At 47.1% G+C, this 15,773-nt stretch overlaps 1 protein-coding gene across 5 annotated transcripts in view; it reads left to right on the top strand.

The window, feature by feature from the left end:
• Positions 1 to 15,773, top strand: part of Rin2 (Ras and Rab interactor 2) — a 165,551-nt gene that overhangs the window by 133,326 nt on the left and 16,452 nt on the right. For all 5 annotated transcript variants that reach the window (XM_057781495.1, XM_057781494.1, XM_057781496.1 and 2 more), the window contains 2 exons: positions 5,104 to 5,195; positions 6,789 to 7,940. In XM_057781495.1, coding sequence (XP_057637478.1) covers positions 5,104 to 5,195; positions 6,789 to 7,940 — 1,244 coding nt within the window. The remainder of the gene's footprint in view (positions 1 to 5,103; positions 5,196 to 6,788; positions 7,941 to 15,773) is intronic.

Genomic DNA, 15,773 nt, shown 5'->3' with positions numbered 1-15,773 from the left:
ACCCTTCCCTCAGCCCCCTCCCCGCTCAGCAGACCCACCTGGTCTAGTGCAAAGCCAACCAGGATAGAGATGACGTCAGTGCTGCCCTGTGAGACAGAGGTGAAGTTAGCTGACAGCCTTCCTTCCAACTTTGCCTCCTGGTAATCAGGCTATTGGGGAAAGAGCCTTCCACCCACAAATACTTGGCAACTACACAGAGAAGATCCCTTATCTACCCCCCACACTTCAAGCAGGCCAGAGCACCTGCTGGAGTAGCAAGGCAGGCTAGTGATTGAAGGTCAGAAGGTAAATTAAGGCCGTTGGTAAATTACTAAGCATAGACCTCACTTGAGGTACTTACAGGACGATCTCAGCATCAATATTGTGAAAGTAAAGGGGCCTGAGAGTTTTGTGGGGTTTTTTGTTTTTTTTCAAAATGCCAAGGCACTTGATGCTCTTTGATTTCTCCTCTAATACCACTGGTTGACATTCTTGGTCAGCAGTGGTTGACAGGGCTCAGTCTTTCCAAAGTACAGATTTCTGAAATCCTCTACCTGGTGGCTCGTAGAGAATCCATCATAGAGACTAGGGTGGGTTCCCACACAGAACGTGTCAAGTATACATGGACAAGAGAAGCCACGGTTAGTGGACACCTGATTTGCGGTGTTGGATCAACTCAATGGAAAGCACTGTTGGGAACAGAAGTAATGAGCGCCATTGATCAGTAGCACCACAGAGCTAGCTCCCTGTTGCTTAGGTATTGTCAACAGAGTATAGAGAACCAGCCACCTTTCAGGCTCAGTTCCCCAGAATCGCTTGTAATTCTTGTAAGAGGCAGAATCAAATTTAGAGGATCTGGACTATGCCACATCCTGCATGCCTAGCAAGCCCTAGGTGATGGCAATATCACTCCTAGGCTTGGACCACGCTTTTTAATATTGAAATAGTATCTAGAGTCTTCTATATTTGTGACAGGCACAACAGGCACATTATCCATAGCCCTTCCAGAAGCCTTGTGAGTTAGAACTATGGGAATGAGGTGCTTGCTTACCTGTTTGAGAATCCACAAAAGTCTGGGAGAGGCTCTAAAGAATTTATTTATGTATAATGAGGGTGAACACTCACTGATACAGGACAGGTTAGATGCCACCACGGTTGTTCTGCCAAAGGGGAAAGAGCACCAACACCAAACTGCCTTCTCTCCTACCACCCAAGCCAACGCTAGAGCAAGGGAGCGAGAGACCCTTCCCCCTCAGCTTATCAGTTGTCCTGTAGCAGATGAGACCACACTCTAGAGCTTGCTGCCCCAAGTCATTGGCTAAATGGATCGAAATCCCATGATACTTATCACCATATAATCAAAAGCCAGCAATTATAGGGGGATGGAGAAATTGCTCAGTGGGTAAGAGCACTGACTGTTATTCTAGAGGACTAGGGTTCAAGTCTTAGCTCATAATTATAACTCCAGTCCCAGGGGATCCAACATGCTCTTCTGCCTCTGAGGGCACCAGGCATACATGTAGTATAAGACATGTATGTAGGCAAAACACTTATACATACAAGAAGAAATATAAGAAAAATAAATAAATCTAAAAAAGAAATCAAACTAGCAGGTACAGAACACAGCTGTAGCCCCAGCACTCAAGAAACACACACGGGAGGGGGGGGGCGGAGGGAGAGAGAGACCGAGAATTTGAATCCATTATTATCTTGATGCCAAAGCCCACAGTTTCCTCACTCTACTCTGCCAACTACACACACCTGAGCTTCAACACAGCTAGTTCCAGTCCCTGCTGTGCTGCCGTGTGTCCCACGGGGTGCATCAAGGCCTACACCAGTCAGTGTGGTTGCATGATCCTGATACCAATGAATGCAGTTTCTTCCCAGCATGGTCAGTGGGCCCCACAGGTACTCAACTACTTGGTGCATGGCAGCAGACGCTGCTGAATAATGTTAGTCTCTCCCTCTTTAGAAATAAAGCGTACAGAGCAAAGATAAAGTAAATCCAGGTTGCGCATGGCCTGAATCTGTTAGGGGAAAGTTCTGCATTAAGATGTAGGCTCTATTTTGTTTGTTATGTGCAAACTTTAATATCAGGGCTCCTTTTTTAATGAGGTATAAATAAAGAAGGAAGTGTGTGTGTGTGTGTGTGTGTGTGTGTGTTTGCGCGCATGTGTGCGTGTGTGTGACAATGCTAGGTACTCCTGGCTGACACAATGAGAGGCAGTTCATACATAACATCTAATTGTCTAAATAAGTCAAAAGCTACAACCATCTATTATCGGATGTCAGGTATAGCTTCCTGTCCTATGTCATTAAGTACACCCAAGCCAGTCAGATGATGTTTAAACTCCAGCTAGCATGCTGAGCTAGGAAAAAGCTTAACATAAGCATAGGTTGGTTTTGTTACACGTAACTTTTCTCCACAGTGGGTAAAGAAAGTAGATTTGAATGGACTGAGTGCGGTTTTACGAATATGGGTTTGTGGTACACTTTGATGTTACAACACTCCAGTTCCCATTAGTCTCCACTTCAGATTAGAGTCAGGATCACTGCCCTCGCCAGGACACAGAAGAAGGTGTTCACAGTCTTAGGTCAGGTGTAGAGGCCTCGTGGAAGCAGGAGTTGACCAGGGCTGGACACCCTCAGGAAAAACAGCCTCTTGGCTTCATGTGAGAGAGCATGGTAGAGCTTTGGTGACGCTATCGGGTGTTGGTCCACACCTGCTTTGTTATTTTCATTGACTCTGCAACTTTGTAATTGACTGTCAACAGCTCTAAGGGTTTCAAGATTCTCCAGTCATCCAGATTTGATCTAGTGCATTCCAGAATGTTGCCTAAGCTTACCATAAACAATAGGATAATTTGGTATATGATTTTCTTCAACAGAAACTTTCAAGACTTTTTTTTTTTGATAATGATGATAAAATACAGGCAGAAGCTTGCATTCCCATCTTTCCCCAACTCCACGCTAGCCATAGTGACTTACTGGCTGCTCTCCTCATGTGCCAGACCCCACCCCCAACCCCAGGCCCTTTTAACATACTGCTCCATCATCTTGGAATCGTCTTCCCTGTGTGATTTGCTCACTGGATACCTCTTTTTCTACTTTCATGTGTGTGTATACAGTACATACGCATTTTACATGTATGTGGGTGGGGTGCACATGCACTTACATGCATGTGCCTGTGGAGGCCTGAGGTTGGTGTCAGGAATCACCCTCGGTGATGATTCCACCTTATTCTCTGAGGCAGGGTCTCTCAGTCAAACCCAGAGCTCAGGAATATGACTATTCTCACTAGCCAGCTTGCTCTGGGAGTCCTTTACCGCTACCTTATGGTATCACAGGGGTTACCTTGTCCATCTGGCATTGACATGGGTTCTCAAGTTCCTCAGGCTTGTAAGGCAAGTGCTGTAACTACTGAACCATCTCCGGAGCCTATATATAGGAAAAAATCACCTTTAAATACTTAAATCAACTTTAAATACTTTAACTTAAATGTTTTTTTATGAGCATGTGCATGCGTGTGTGTCATGTGAGGGGAGGGGACGTGCTGGTGCCATGGTGAGCATGCGCATTCCAGAGGACAACCCTTAGAGTCAGTTCCCTCCTCTCGCCTGAAAACCAGGGTTTTAGGGGGTCAAGCTCCGGGGGCCAGGTTTGCATGGCAAGCCCCTTTATTCACTGAGCCATCTCACTGCTGGCCCTCCTTTATTTTTATTTATTTTATTTGATCTTTGGGGGCAGGCTATTGTGGAATTTGCTGTATAGTTGCAGCTGGCCTGGAACTTCTGATCCTCCTGGTGAAGTCTCCCTATCACAGATAGTGCGGAGGTCACAGGTGTGCACAGTCACACCTGCTGGCTTCCAATAGTCTTTATTTCCCCCTCACACATTTCCCCATGGTTGGTGACCCTTTCCCTACATTCTATACATAGCTTACTTGTTTATATTCTGTTGATGTTCTTTGGCACAGTGCTCCATTCTGGCAGGGACTTTATTAGGTTTTGTTTCTGGCCCAGAACAATGTCTGTTTATTATAGATAATAATAAACATTTATGGAGGGAAAGAGTAGATAATTTTTTAAGGCCAAAACCACTACCAAAAAGAAAAAATTAACATACCTTTTTGTTCAAGTCACCATTGAATATGACTTTCTCCTGGGTGGGGGTTTAGGCTGAGCCCTGTGTTAACGTTATGGGTTCTTAGAGCTTGTCTCTCAGCCTTGCATATGAAAATAAACCACCGTTTATTCCATCTGCTAAAACCCTTTCTAAGAAACACACCATGGCCCATCCATCATTTGCTCCAGAAGAGTGTATGCCCTGATTATGACTGGACCCTGATGTCAGCTTGATAGTTTCCTAGCAGGCTTGCTGATCTCTGGGGCCCCCTCTGCATGTGGCTTATCAGCACATGGCATCACCCTCCTTAGCAGTTATCCGCATGAAGCACCTGGAACTTGCCTTCAGAGATTGTTTCAGTGGCAAGAAGCATTCATGGCCTAAGAGCACCATCCAGACCTCCTGACTCTAAGCATTCGGTGTGTGGTGTAATGAGATTTCCAGGGACTCTTGTATACATCCAAGTTAGAGTACACCAGCCCTAAAACACAGTAGAGACTTTCATCTCTGGCAGACAGGGGCCACGGGAGTGATCTCCGCTTGGCAAACGGTACGATGAAACTGTATATGAGAGGCCAGCAGATACTGGCTGAGAATCTGCTGTCTGTAAGAGAGTGGGGATTAAGAATTGAGCATTCATGTCTACAGAGTGAGAGTCCAACATTAAGAAGGCATCTAGCTAAGTGAGACATGCTGCTTTAGAGGGGTGATGGATCTACCCGCACAGTCAGACATCCTGATATGAACTCTACATACCCAATGCTACCCAGCAGAGAACCTGACCGCTGGCACAGATTCAATCAGGCAGCCTTGTGTCTTGGCCTGTGATAATTCAGATGAGAGCTGCCAAAAGAGAGACGCTTGGTTAGATGTGGTATGGTGTCAACTTGTGATGTTTTAGACAGTTTAATATGAAACATCTCTAAAGTGAAAATGAATGCATGAGAGAGTCAGTAGCCATGTAATTACCAACATTCTCTTCCTTTTTCTTTATATCAGGGATGTTCTGCCATTCACCTTGAAGTTACCTTATGCCATTTCAACAGCCAAGACGGAGTCTCAGCTTGAAGAACTAGCCCAGCTGGGACTGAGTAAGTGGGTACCCCTGCCTGGGTGTATCTTAAAATGAATCTAAGATGTATCCCTGTGGGGCTGCCCACGGTTCCACTACTACATCAAACACACAATTGTAATGAAAAAGAATCCACTTGCATGACAAAATGCAGCTCTCAGAACCCTGAGATCCCCGAATCACATTTTCTGGGACTCTTTACCCAAGTCAAATGTTCATCCCACTTTCAAATACTGGGGCTAAGTGTGCCTGGGTAACTCCTAAGTCTTCTAACTTAACCCTTCAAACTATTAAGGCTCCCCAGATGTAGAGAGCCCAGCTTAAGGCCTGCCAGGTTCCTCTCTTTCTCTGGCATATTTCTGGGGAAAGGCAGCACTAACAGAGAGGTCCAGTGAGGTGCATCTCAGCATACACATGTGTGGCTTTTAAGCGGCACACAGACAGCAGTGGCACTCTGGGGCTGTAAGGAGTGATGATGGCATCTGAGTGACATCTGTCTCTCTTACCCTCTTACTCAGCCCCCACCCTGCTGCTGTGGGCCAGGCCCCTCTTCCCACCAAAGGTCCTCACTCTGGGGCTAGCGCTTACTTCAGTAGTCTGCCTCTTTGCCGATTTTCCCCAAAGCCCCACAATCCTGCCAGACTGTGTCTGACAATGAGCCAACACCCACAGTTCACCTGCTTTGACTTTATCCCAGTGCTCTGGCAGAATCAGTATGGGCTTAACTTTCATTAAATGTTTTCCTTCTAGGTTGGAAAAGGGATTTAAGACTTTGGTCTTTGGATAGGTTCACAATCAGACCACAGTATTTGAGTAGAAATTTGGGATTTTAAAGCCTCATACCTAGGTGTCTAGAACCTAGAAAGTCTCTCTCTCTCTCTCTCTCTCTCTCTCTCTCTCTCTCTCTCTCTCACACACACACACACACACACACACACACACACACACACCGCTCCCCCACCCCATCCCACCCTGTAGGGATGGGACTCTTGAATGTAGTTTTCCTCTGGTGGATTTTAACGCTGAATGTGTAAAAGCTCCAGTAGATTGTGTAACATCCCTCAGGCCCAGCTGCTGGTCCTACCTCATAAAGGGGAACTTGGAGGCCTATGAATGCCTTTGCTGGCAGCCTCCTCGTTGGAGGGTATCCGGGAGGAAAGGGTGCTGTTGCTCTCAGGGCTGAGTGGGATTTCGCAAAGCAAACTCAGTAGCCCTGTGCCCTTTACAAGATTAGCCTGGACCCATTCCAGTTCTCTTTGTCCTTCTTACCTGTGTGAAGGGCTGGGCTGGAGCTGTCTGTTGGCTCAACCAACCTTTCTCAAAGGCTTTGAAGGTGAGAAGTCCCTGGAGTTTTCCTGTAAGACCAGAGCTGGTCCTGGCTGCCTTTCTGCCCTTTTTAGTAAGGAAGCATAGTGGGGGAAGGGCACAAAGGAAAAAGGCAGACCCAAAGTTAAGCCTCTGTTGCTCTACAGGCAGGCGCTCTCTCTCTCTCTCTCTCTCTCTCTCTCTCTCTCTCTCTCTCTCTGTGTGTGTGTGTGTGTGTGTTACTTGTAAAGGAATGGCCCAAGTACACTATATTTACATTCTTGTCTTCGCTGATAATGACTTTCAGATTTTTGGAGCTCCTCAGCTGACAACAAACCCCCAAACTCCCCACCTCTCCATAGGCCTCTCTCCTCAGCCGGCATCTGCCCTGCCTCCTTGCGTCAGCTCTGCCTTATAAACGGAGTGCATTCTATAAAAACCAGAACGCCTTCGGAGCTGGAGTGCAGCCAGATCAACGGAGCCTTGTGTTTTATTAATCCTCTTTTCTTGAAAGTGCACAGCCAGGACCTCAGCCCAGGCCCAAAGCGGCCGAGCACAAGGACTCCCAACGCGAATGGCACCGAGAGGCCTCGGTCCCCCCCACCCAGGCCCCCGCCACCCGCTATTAATAGTCTGCACACAAGCCCTGGGCTATCCAGGACTGAACCCCAGACGAGCATGCCAGAAACAGTCAACCATAGCAAACATGGGAACGTAGCTCTGCTTGGAACAAAACCAACTCCCATCCCTCCACCCCGGCTGAAGAAGCAGGCTTCTTTTTTGGAAGCGGAAGGCAGCGCTAAGACCTTGACCGCCTGCCGGCCCAGCCGGAGTCCGGAGCCAGAGCCTGAGCCTGAGCCAGAGCTGGGCACAGCTGGGCACGCAGGTGGAGCCCCGCCTAGGGACGCCCCCGGGGATTGCACAAGGGCGCCGCCCGACTCTGAATCACAGCCACCACCGTGCCATGGAGGCAGGCAGAGGCTGAGCGACATGAGCCTTTCCACTTCCTCCTCCGACTCGCTGGACTTCGACCGGAGCATGCCCCTGTATGGCTACGAGGCTGATACAACCAGTAGCCTGGAGGACTACGAAGGGGAGAGTGACCAGGAGACCATGGCACCTCCCATCAAGTCCAAAAAGAAGAGGAACAGCTCTTTTGTGCTGCCCAGGCTCGTCAAGTCCCAGTTGCGAAAGATGAGCGGGGTGTTCAGCTCCTTCATGACCCCTGAGAAGCGGATGGTCCGCAGGATCGCCGAGCTGTCCCGGGACAAATGCACCTATTTCGGGTGCCTGGTGCAGGACTATGTGAGTTTCCTGAAGGAGAACAAGGAATGCCATGTGTCCAGCACTGACATGCTGCAGACCATCCGACAGTTTATGACCCAGGTCAAGAACTATTTGTCTCAGAGCTCCGAACTGGACCCCCCTATCGAGTCGCTGATCCCTGAAGACCAAATTGGTAAGTGCCTGTCTCCCCGCCTTCAAATGTAAAAACTGCTGTAACCTTTGTCAGATGGTGCGTCTTGTTAGTGGTGTTTTGGATGAAGTTTGCTGTTAAGTTACAAGTGACACACTCTCCTACCTGATTTGAATGGAAAGATCTCCCTTTTAAGGCATATGCTACACATCAGGCTACAAGTGTCCTGCTTTGGCGGGTCCCAGTTGCCGCCCGCTCTTGCCCTGTGTGTGTGTGACACATCTGTCGAGCATTTTCTGAGCGTGGGACTCTGTGGGAGCTGCCTGCTTCTAGCCAACATGTTTGCTGTCATCTGAGCGGCTGTGCGTGCTTTGTTCTGTAGCATATGTTAGGAGTGTGAAGACTGGGTGGGAAGAGCACACCTGTGTGCAAGCCCCAGCCCAGAACGCAGAACACAGACCGACTTCGGACCCCCAGACCCTGCCCTGCCTCAAGCATATCCGCACTGCTTCCTTCGCTCTACAGTGTCTAGATCAGGGACAGTTGGGGAATCAACATGAAAGGGGAGGCCTAGTTTGTTTGGTGTACCTTTATAATGAGTGCTGTAATTTGGAGATCACATGAGAAGCATTCTCTCCAGAGTCAAGGGGAAATGCTCTTTCTGTGACCTCACAGAAGGGCTGGATGGTTAATAGTTCCTTTGGTAGACAGCTTGCCAAGGCAAATTTGAATTTGGCAAGCAATTTTTTTTTTAGGGCAAGAGTTTCCAAGTTTTGTTTTTATTATTATTGTTGTTTTGTTTTGTTTTAAGTTTGGAAGATTGACTCTAAAAGGTTAATTTGAAAGACTTCAGTCAGTGGGTAGCAACAGACAAGAGTTTGCAAACATTTCCATGGTTTAGCTAAACTCAGATTTCTACTTTCTGATTGGGTGTGTTTGTTGAAAGTAGTAAACAGTGTGTGGTAGAGTCTCTCTCTCTCTCTCTCTCTCTCTCTCTCTCTCTCTCTCTCTCTCTCTCTCTCCTACTTTGAATTTGAGCAGCTCTTTGATTTGGTCACAAAGGACTCAAAGCCCTGTTTGTTTTCTTGTGGTGTTCTGACCTAGCCCAGGGTTGCCTGGGCGTGGTTAGAGGAGCTGGGGTGCTCCCGAGAGAAGGAGAGAGTGGCTGAAAGGAATGTGTCTTTGTGATGTGTCTCAGAATTGAAAACTCTTCAGGAGACTTCCTCAGAATGCAAAATAGTCATAGAAGTTGCCTTCCTTCCTCCCTCCTCCTCCCCTCAGCCTACAGTCTGGCCTCTTCTGAAGACCAACTAACTCCAAATTCCTAGCCATGGGGGCTCCTACCTAGAAAAGAGGATGGAATGCTTCCTCCCAGGGCTGGGGGAAGGTGGGAGGCTGCTGGCAGGAGTGAGCTACATATGCAGACAGCACCAGCCAGCCCATAGAGCAGGAGCTCCTTGGGAACTGGGCCTCCCTCTGCCTGGGCTTCCCTGCTCATTCTTTAAGTACCAATTCAAGAAGGTCTCAGGAAGCTTGCCTATCGTTATCGTGTGTATGTGTGTGTGTGTGTGTGTGTGTGTGTGTGTGTGTGTGTGTGTTTATCACTCAGAAGCTCATCCTCTCCAAAACTCCCTGAAAATTGCAATTCTTATTTTTAAATTGAAATCCCTAATGAGGAGGGAAGCCCACATCTGTAGAGTTTCCCAGACAAGCTGGGCAGCCTAAAAAAGCTGCTTCAGTGGGTGCTCCCCACTCTCCCTCCACATATACCCCAGTCAAACTGCATCCTATCCCGTGAGGGATGAAGGAAGTCAGGTGATGTGTCGACCCACTCCAGTTAGTAGTTGGCAAGTTCAGAACTTGAACTGGTGTGACGCTCTACTGCATGACACAGACCAGCCTCGTACCCTCTCAGTCCTCCTGCCTCAGCCTTCCAAGGCCTGGGATTGTAGGCATGAGCCACCACCTGTGGCAAGCCCTTGTTACATCAGCCTACTCCTTCAGCTAAGGCTTGTGTTTATATTTTGTCTTTAGGGCAGTTGTGACTATGACTAATACCTATAAAAACATCGTCCTGCTTTTTTTTTCCCCCGAGACAGGGTTTCTCTGTAGTTTTGGAGCCTGTCCTGGAACTAGCTCTTGTAAACCAGGCTGGCCTCAAACTCACAGAGATCTGCCTGCCTCTGCCTCCCGAGTGCTGGGATTAAAAGTCAGTGCCACCACCGCCCGGCGCTATCGTCCTGCTTTGTATGGGTTGGTTTTGCTGTGTATTTGTTTGTTTGGTTGTTTGGTTGGTTTTATTTGTTTAAGTCAGAAGTCTTGCTGTTCTGCTTAGCCTGTTTGTACAGTCTGGCTTCCAGCAGTCCTTCTATTCAGGAATAGCTGGGACTACAGGAGTGTACTGCCTTGCCCAACCTGGTTTGGGGTGTTTTGTATTGTTTTTCTTTTGTCTTTTTTTTTTTTTTTTTTTTTAGCATTTGCCCGAAGGCAGGCAGCTTTTCCTGTTGCTTCATGAATGGAAAACATAGTATTTTGAAAGCACATTGAGAAGCGCCAGGCTTTTGAAAGTAAGGGGAAGGTTACTGTAGCGGAGGTCAGCCTGGGAAACTGCACCAAGGGGAGGAAGTGATGATAATTATTAGAAAGCCAGGCCAGTCCCCTCTGATGTGGAAGTGACTAGATTTGGACTCCAGTGAGAACATCGCTTTAACCCAGTTGTCTGCGTTTTACATTTAGCTATAAAGGTGACTTACTGAGAGACTCATAACCTCAAAGGTGATATATTTCTGCATATATCATCCGTCACTTTCCAGTTCTGAGAGAGGTCAAGCTGTGTAGCGCTATGGGCAGAGGGTAAGCCTGAGCCTGGAAGGGGGTGGTAGGCAGCACAGATCTTCTGATCTCTATTGTGTGTGTGCTCATTCCCACTCTCACTTCCTGGGAGGAATTCCAGAATCTTCACAGCTATGAAGCACCAGCACTTCAATGCTATCCACAGAATCCCAAGCCTCGGGCTTGCTCTGAACAGGTGTCTATGAGTGCTGGGAAGGCTTTTCAAGAATGCTGCTTGGGTTTCTCTGCTGTAAAAGAATTTCATCCAGTCTTTCTTTCTAAAGGACTGAACTTAGGAGATAGGTTTAATGCCGGACTTGGAGAACATCCATTCTGAAGCCATGGAAGTGGAAGGAGGTGTTTCACGGGGTAATACCTGTAGAATTAGGGCGCCAGATCATTCGCAGGTAAAAGCAACCTCATGAGTTTGTCCATGTCTGCAGATGGTGCTGACATTGTCTTCCAGGGATCATTCTAGAGTTACGTAAGGAAAGGAGTTGAGAAGAAGTCTTGCCCATTCTTGCTCTGCTCATATGCTGCTTCCACTCTTCCTTCTGGGGCTCTCTAACCAAGTGTGAGCTGCTGACAGAGAGTTAGTTCTCAACCTAAAAAGTGGCCACTGTTGATGGTCATGTCCTGCATGGAGAGTTTTCATTCTGTTGAGACCGTTCCTGTGGAGCACTTCCGCCCCGAAGTCCTGCCACTGAGAGGCTCCTAAGTACAGAGAGTTGCCTAGCATCAGCTCAGCGAATCTGTTGAATAACGAAGTTCTTGAGGGTGCCACATGGGCCAGTTTCCGTGCAAACCACTCTCCCTGCATTCCAAGCCCACCAGGGGGCTTCCTTCCTGGACAGCTGTCTTCACCTTCATCTCTTTAAGGGGAAGAACAAGCCAGTATTTGACAAGAACAGGACACACTTGGAGGCTTTACACAAAGCCGTCAGTTCTCGACTGGCAGAGTGAAGCTGACTCTTAGCTGGTATCCCATGATGTGAAGTCCCAGGACAGATGGGTGTGACGATCCTTTTATCCCAATATTCATGCCCTGTTGGCATCTTTCCTTGCTTTGTTCTCAGACAACCAATGAGAGAGAGTCCAGATTTTCTTGTTTAAAAAAATAAATAAAATCTCAATTCTGCCGAACTTGTTGCAGTATTGGATGTTTGATCTCAGTAGAACACTTTTCCCCTTTGACTTGATATCAGCTTTGGGAGATTCTCCTGTCTTTCTTTGAGAAAAGCAAAATTTCTCTGACTCTGAAAATGTTAGTAGCTGTCAGAGTTTCTGTTTCATATAAACTGTTCACCACAGATGACCAATAGTGGCAAAGCACCTAACTCCACATCCCTAACAATTGTAGTGAAAAGTGAGACAGTGTTATTATTTTCCTGTAATTGCTATAAACCAAAACACTCTTTTTCCCAAGAGCATTTTGAGTCTTTGAAGAAGCATCCTTAAGCTCCATTCCCACATTTGTCAAAGAGCACATTAATTTATATACTTAAAGGTTTTTGGTTTTGTTTTTTTAAGTCTTCGTTGTTTCTTGTTTGTTTTACTGGAAAAATGGTACTGATTGTGGTTGGATTCCGCAGAACAAAGCACTTCTAAAAAGAGGACATTGAGAGTCTGGTGCAGGAGTGAATGCCTATAGTCCCAGCTAGTCAAGAGGTTGAGGCAGGAGGATTACTTGCGCCCAGGAGTCTGAGGTCAACCTGAGCAACTTAGTGAGAAACCACCTCTAGAAAAGGTAAAGTTACATGTACTTTGTCCAGTTTAAACAGTCACTGCTACTTTGGTTCAGGTTATGGTGAAATTCTTTTGTTTGTTTGTTTGTGGGTTTTTATTGTTTTTTAAAAATCATTTAGGGTTTTGTTTTCTTTTCATTTTTGAGTGTACTTGTTGAGTTTTGTTTTGAATGGGTGTTTGCTTTGTTTTATGTAGGGGTTCTTTTTTAGTTTTGACTTTTTTGGCAAAGGGTATCCCCATTGGCCTGGAACTTGCTATGTAGACCAGGCTGAAGCTCATTAGGTAGGACCAGGCTGGCCTCACACTTGTGGCCTCTCAAAAGCTGCAGATGAAATGTTGTTTTTTAAGGAGTGTCTAAGTCCAATTCGAGTTCCAGCGTCTGATGGCATTTGTATTCAATTCACAGTGCAGTTTAAGTTCTTAAATTATTTGCTTTTTGAAAAGTCATTCTGAGTCATGTGGCCAGAGAGATGCTAGTGCCAAACTGAAGGAGTCCCAGTTGGCTGTCTCAGCTACGTGGGTATAGTGCACAGGCTGAGCCTTTGGTGATCTGCAGTCTGACCTCCAGCCCAGATTCACAAGCTCACCGTCTGAACAAAGGACAGCCTCGCTTCCTCTTCTTTCTTGCACACCCTCCTCCCCCGCTTCTTTTACTGGAAGGCACTGAAATGAGCTCCAGAGATTGTTTTGTATAAGACAATACAGGAATAAAGCCCGTATGTTTTCATGATGGCCTTCTTGAAACTCACCAAAATGAGCCAAACTGAAAGTGAGAGGCTGGAGAGAGTGGTTAAGAGCATGCATCACTCCTTCGGAGGACCCAAGTTCAGTTTCCAGAGCCCATCTTGGGCTGTTCACAACCTCCTGTAACTCCAGTTCATGGGATCTGATGCCCTCTTCTGGGATCCTGGGTATCCGCACTCATGTGCATATACCCATACATAGATACATATGCATACATATAATTAAAAATAAGGGATGTAAGTGAATCACAATGCCAGTGCTTGTCATCTATATATTGATACTGGTACAAGTGGGCTGGTAATACCCAATGATGATAAAGCATCATTGCTGATGAGTCCAAGTATGTGTGAGTGACATGCCCACAGCAAACTTATTTTCCAAGTCATCCCAGCAGGGCTGCAGAGACAGACCCCCACCTGACACTGATGTCATCCCTAGTTAGGTATCTGTGATCTGTAGAGGTAAGGAAACGCATCATCTTCGTGCTGGTCCCCAAAGGAAGGATTTTCTGTTTAATGCTTGGGATGTGTGCTACCTGGGGAATCTGTGCCTGGAGTCTGGATCAGTTCCAGTTATCTCCCTGAGGTGAGATTTTCAGAGGACTTCCTGTCAAGGAGAAAAATCGAATCTGCCTAATGTCTTGGCAGCATCAGCATCAAAGAACACCAAGGGGCAAGGTTCCTACAGGGGAGGCACTGAGAGAGGTGGGCAGATATCATTGGAATCCATGCTGAGAGAAAGTGGAGCAGACCCAGGAGGAGCTTTTAAAAGGCACAGAAGTACAGAAAGAGGTCCTGTCGGGTCCTAAAGGAGACAGAATAAAGCAGGCCCAGCAGGGTAATCTGGTCTTCTCCAATCACCAAACCAAAACCTCCACTAACGATAGTTTGAACCCACCCTTCCTACGACATTCAGCAAGAGGCCTTGGTAGCCTCCTAGCTCCTGCTTATCCCATGTTTTCTAATCTGAAATAGGCCTGGGGTTCTTTGCCTCTGGTTTCTCCTGCTGTGGTGGATACAGGACCTCCCAAGATAGCCAGCTCTCTGCAGCTTCCAAGCTGTGACAGGAATTGAGTGAGGTGGTGGTGAAACTCCAGAGGAACTGAAGTGTGGTTAGAAAGCCTCGGATCCTCCATCTTTGTACCAAAAGGAAGGAGCTAGCAGGTATGAGTACCAGAGCAGGGAAAGGTGACTAGGAAACAGGCCGCTCTTAATCTGACCACAATTAATCCTGAAAAGCAAAACAAAAACCCTGGCTTCAAAAACCGTGGGGTCTCTTTCCAGAGGCATCACCGTTTTATTCCAAGGAAGGAAGCAGTTACGTCAGCATTCAGCATTCTTAGTAGATAACAGATACACACTGGGTACTCATGGCCTGAGACCTCACCAAGTCCTCTCAGCAGGTCCATTGTGAAACTGGAGGCAGCCCAAACGGTTGAGGGAACTGAGCCAGGGGAAGGCCGTCCTCCCTTAAGGTCACACATTTTAAAAGTGGCCCTTTATGCTTCGTGTCTGAGTCTGGTGACCCCTGGAAACAGCCTTCTGCTTCCCTCAGCTACCCACTCTGCCGAGGGAAGCATCTCTGCTGAAAGGCCTGAGTGTGAGATGTGTCGCAGGAAGGGCTGAGCCTGAGCCACTGAGTTTGAGGTCTCTGCTTGGCTGCTGATAAGATGTGTGCACATGGGCCGGGCGGTGGTGGCGCATGCCTTTAATCCCAGCACTCGGGAGGCAGAGGCAGGCGGATCTCTCTGAGTTCAAGACCAGCCTGGTCTACAAGAGCTAGTTCCAGGACAGGCTCCAAAACCACAGAGAAACCCTGTCTCAAAAAACCAAAAAAAAAAAAAAAAAAAAAAAAAGATGCGTGCACATGTATGTTAGCGCATGAGAAAAAAGAAGTGTAAACTCGCTGTCAACTTTTTGCACAGTAGAAGGGCCAGGATTTCTATAGCCATGGCTGTCCTAGAACTCTCTGTGTAGACCAGACTAGCCTCAAGTCACAGAGATCCACCAGTCTTTGCGTCCCAAGTGCAGGGACTAAAGGTATGCACCACCAAGCCTGACTGTTCTAGTATTTTTTGTTACTGGAAAAACAGAAAGCTAATGAGCACCAAGAAGAGCAGTCACCTATTCCTTGTCCATGAAGGGTCATTTGCCCTCTTCGGTTCGGCATGCTTTCTGATGATGGGGTGCAGCTGACCTACCATCTAGAAGCCTGCAGTAGGTGTTCAGGGTTGGAACCCTGGCTCTTCCTCCCGCTTGCTGCATGCCATGAATTTCTTCTGTGTGAAGTGATTGTAGCAAAGTCCTCCTTGTATGGGGTTTGTTTGAGGATTTGATGAGTTGGTAGACACAAGGTGTCTAGAGTAGTGTTGCTGCTCTTAGTTGAAAAGATTTGGGTTTCTCATGTTGGAATTAAAGGAACCAGATAGAATGGAAATCGCAGAAAGGAGAAAGTTGGTGATCTTCCAGAACTCTGAGCACGGCTGCCGTTTTGGTTTGGTTTTGGTCTGAGCTAGCCCTCATTCAGAGAGGTCCCATTTCTTATGTTCCTCAA

Source organism: Chionomys nivalis, chromosome 9 (assembly GCF_950005125.1).
Source record: "Chionomys nivalis chromosome 9, mChiNiv1.1, whole genome shotgun sequence".
In the NCBI taxonomy this organism is placed as follows: domain Eukaryota; kingdom Metazoa; phylum Chordata; class Mammalia; order Rodentia; family Cricetidae; genus Chionomys; species Chionomys nivalis.
The sequence above is the reverse complement of the archived record's forward strand: the minus strand, read 5'-3'. Positions and strand labels throughout refer to the sequence as shown.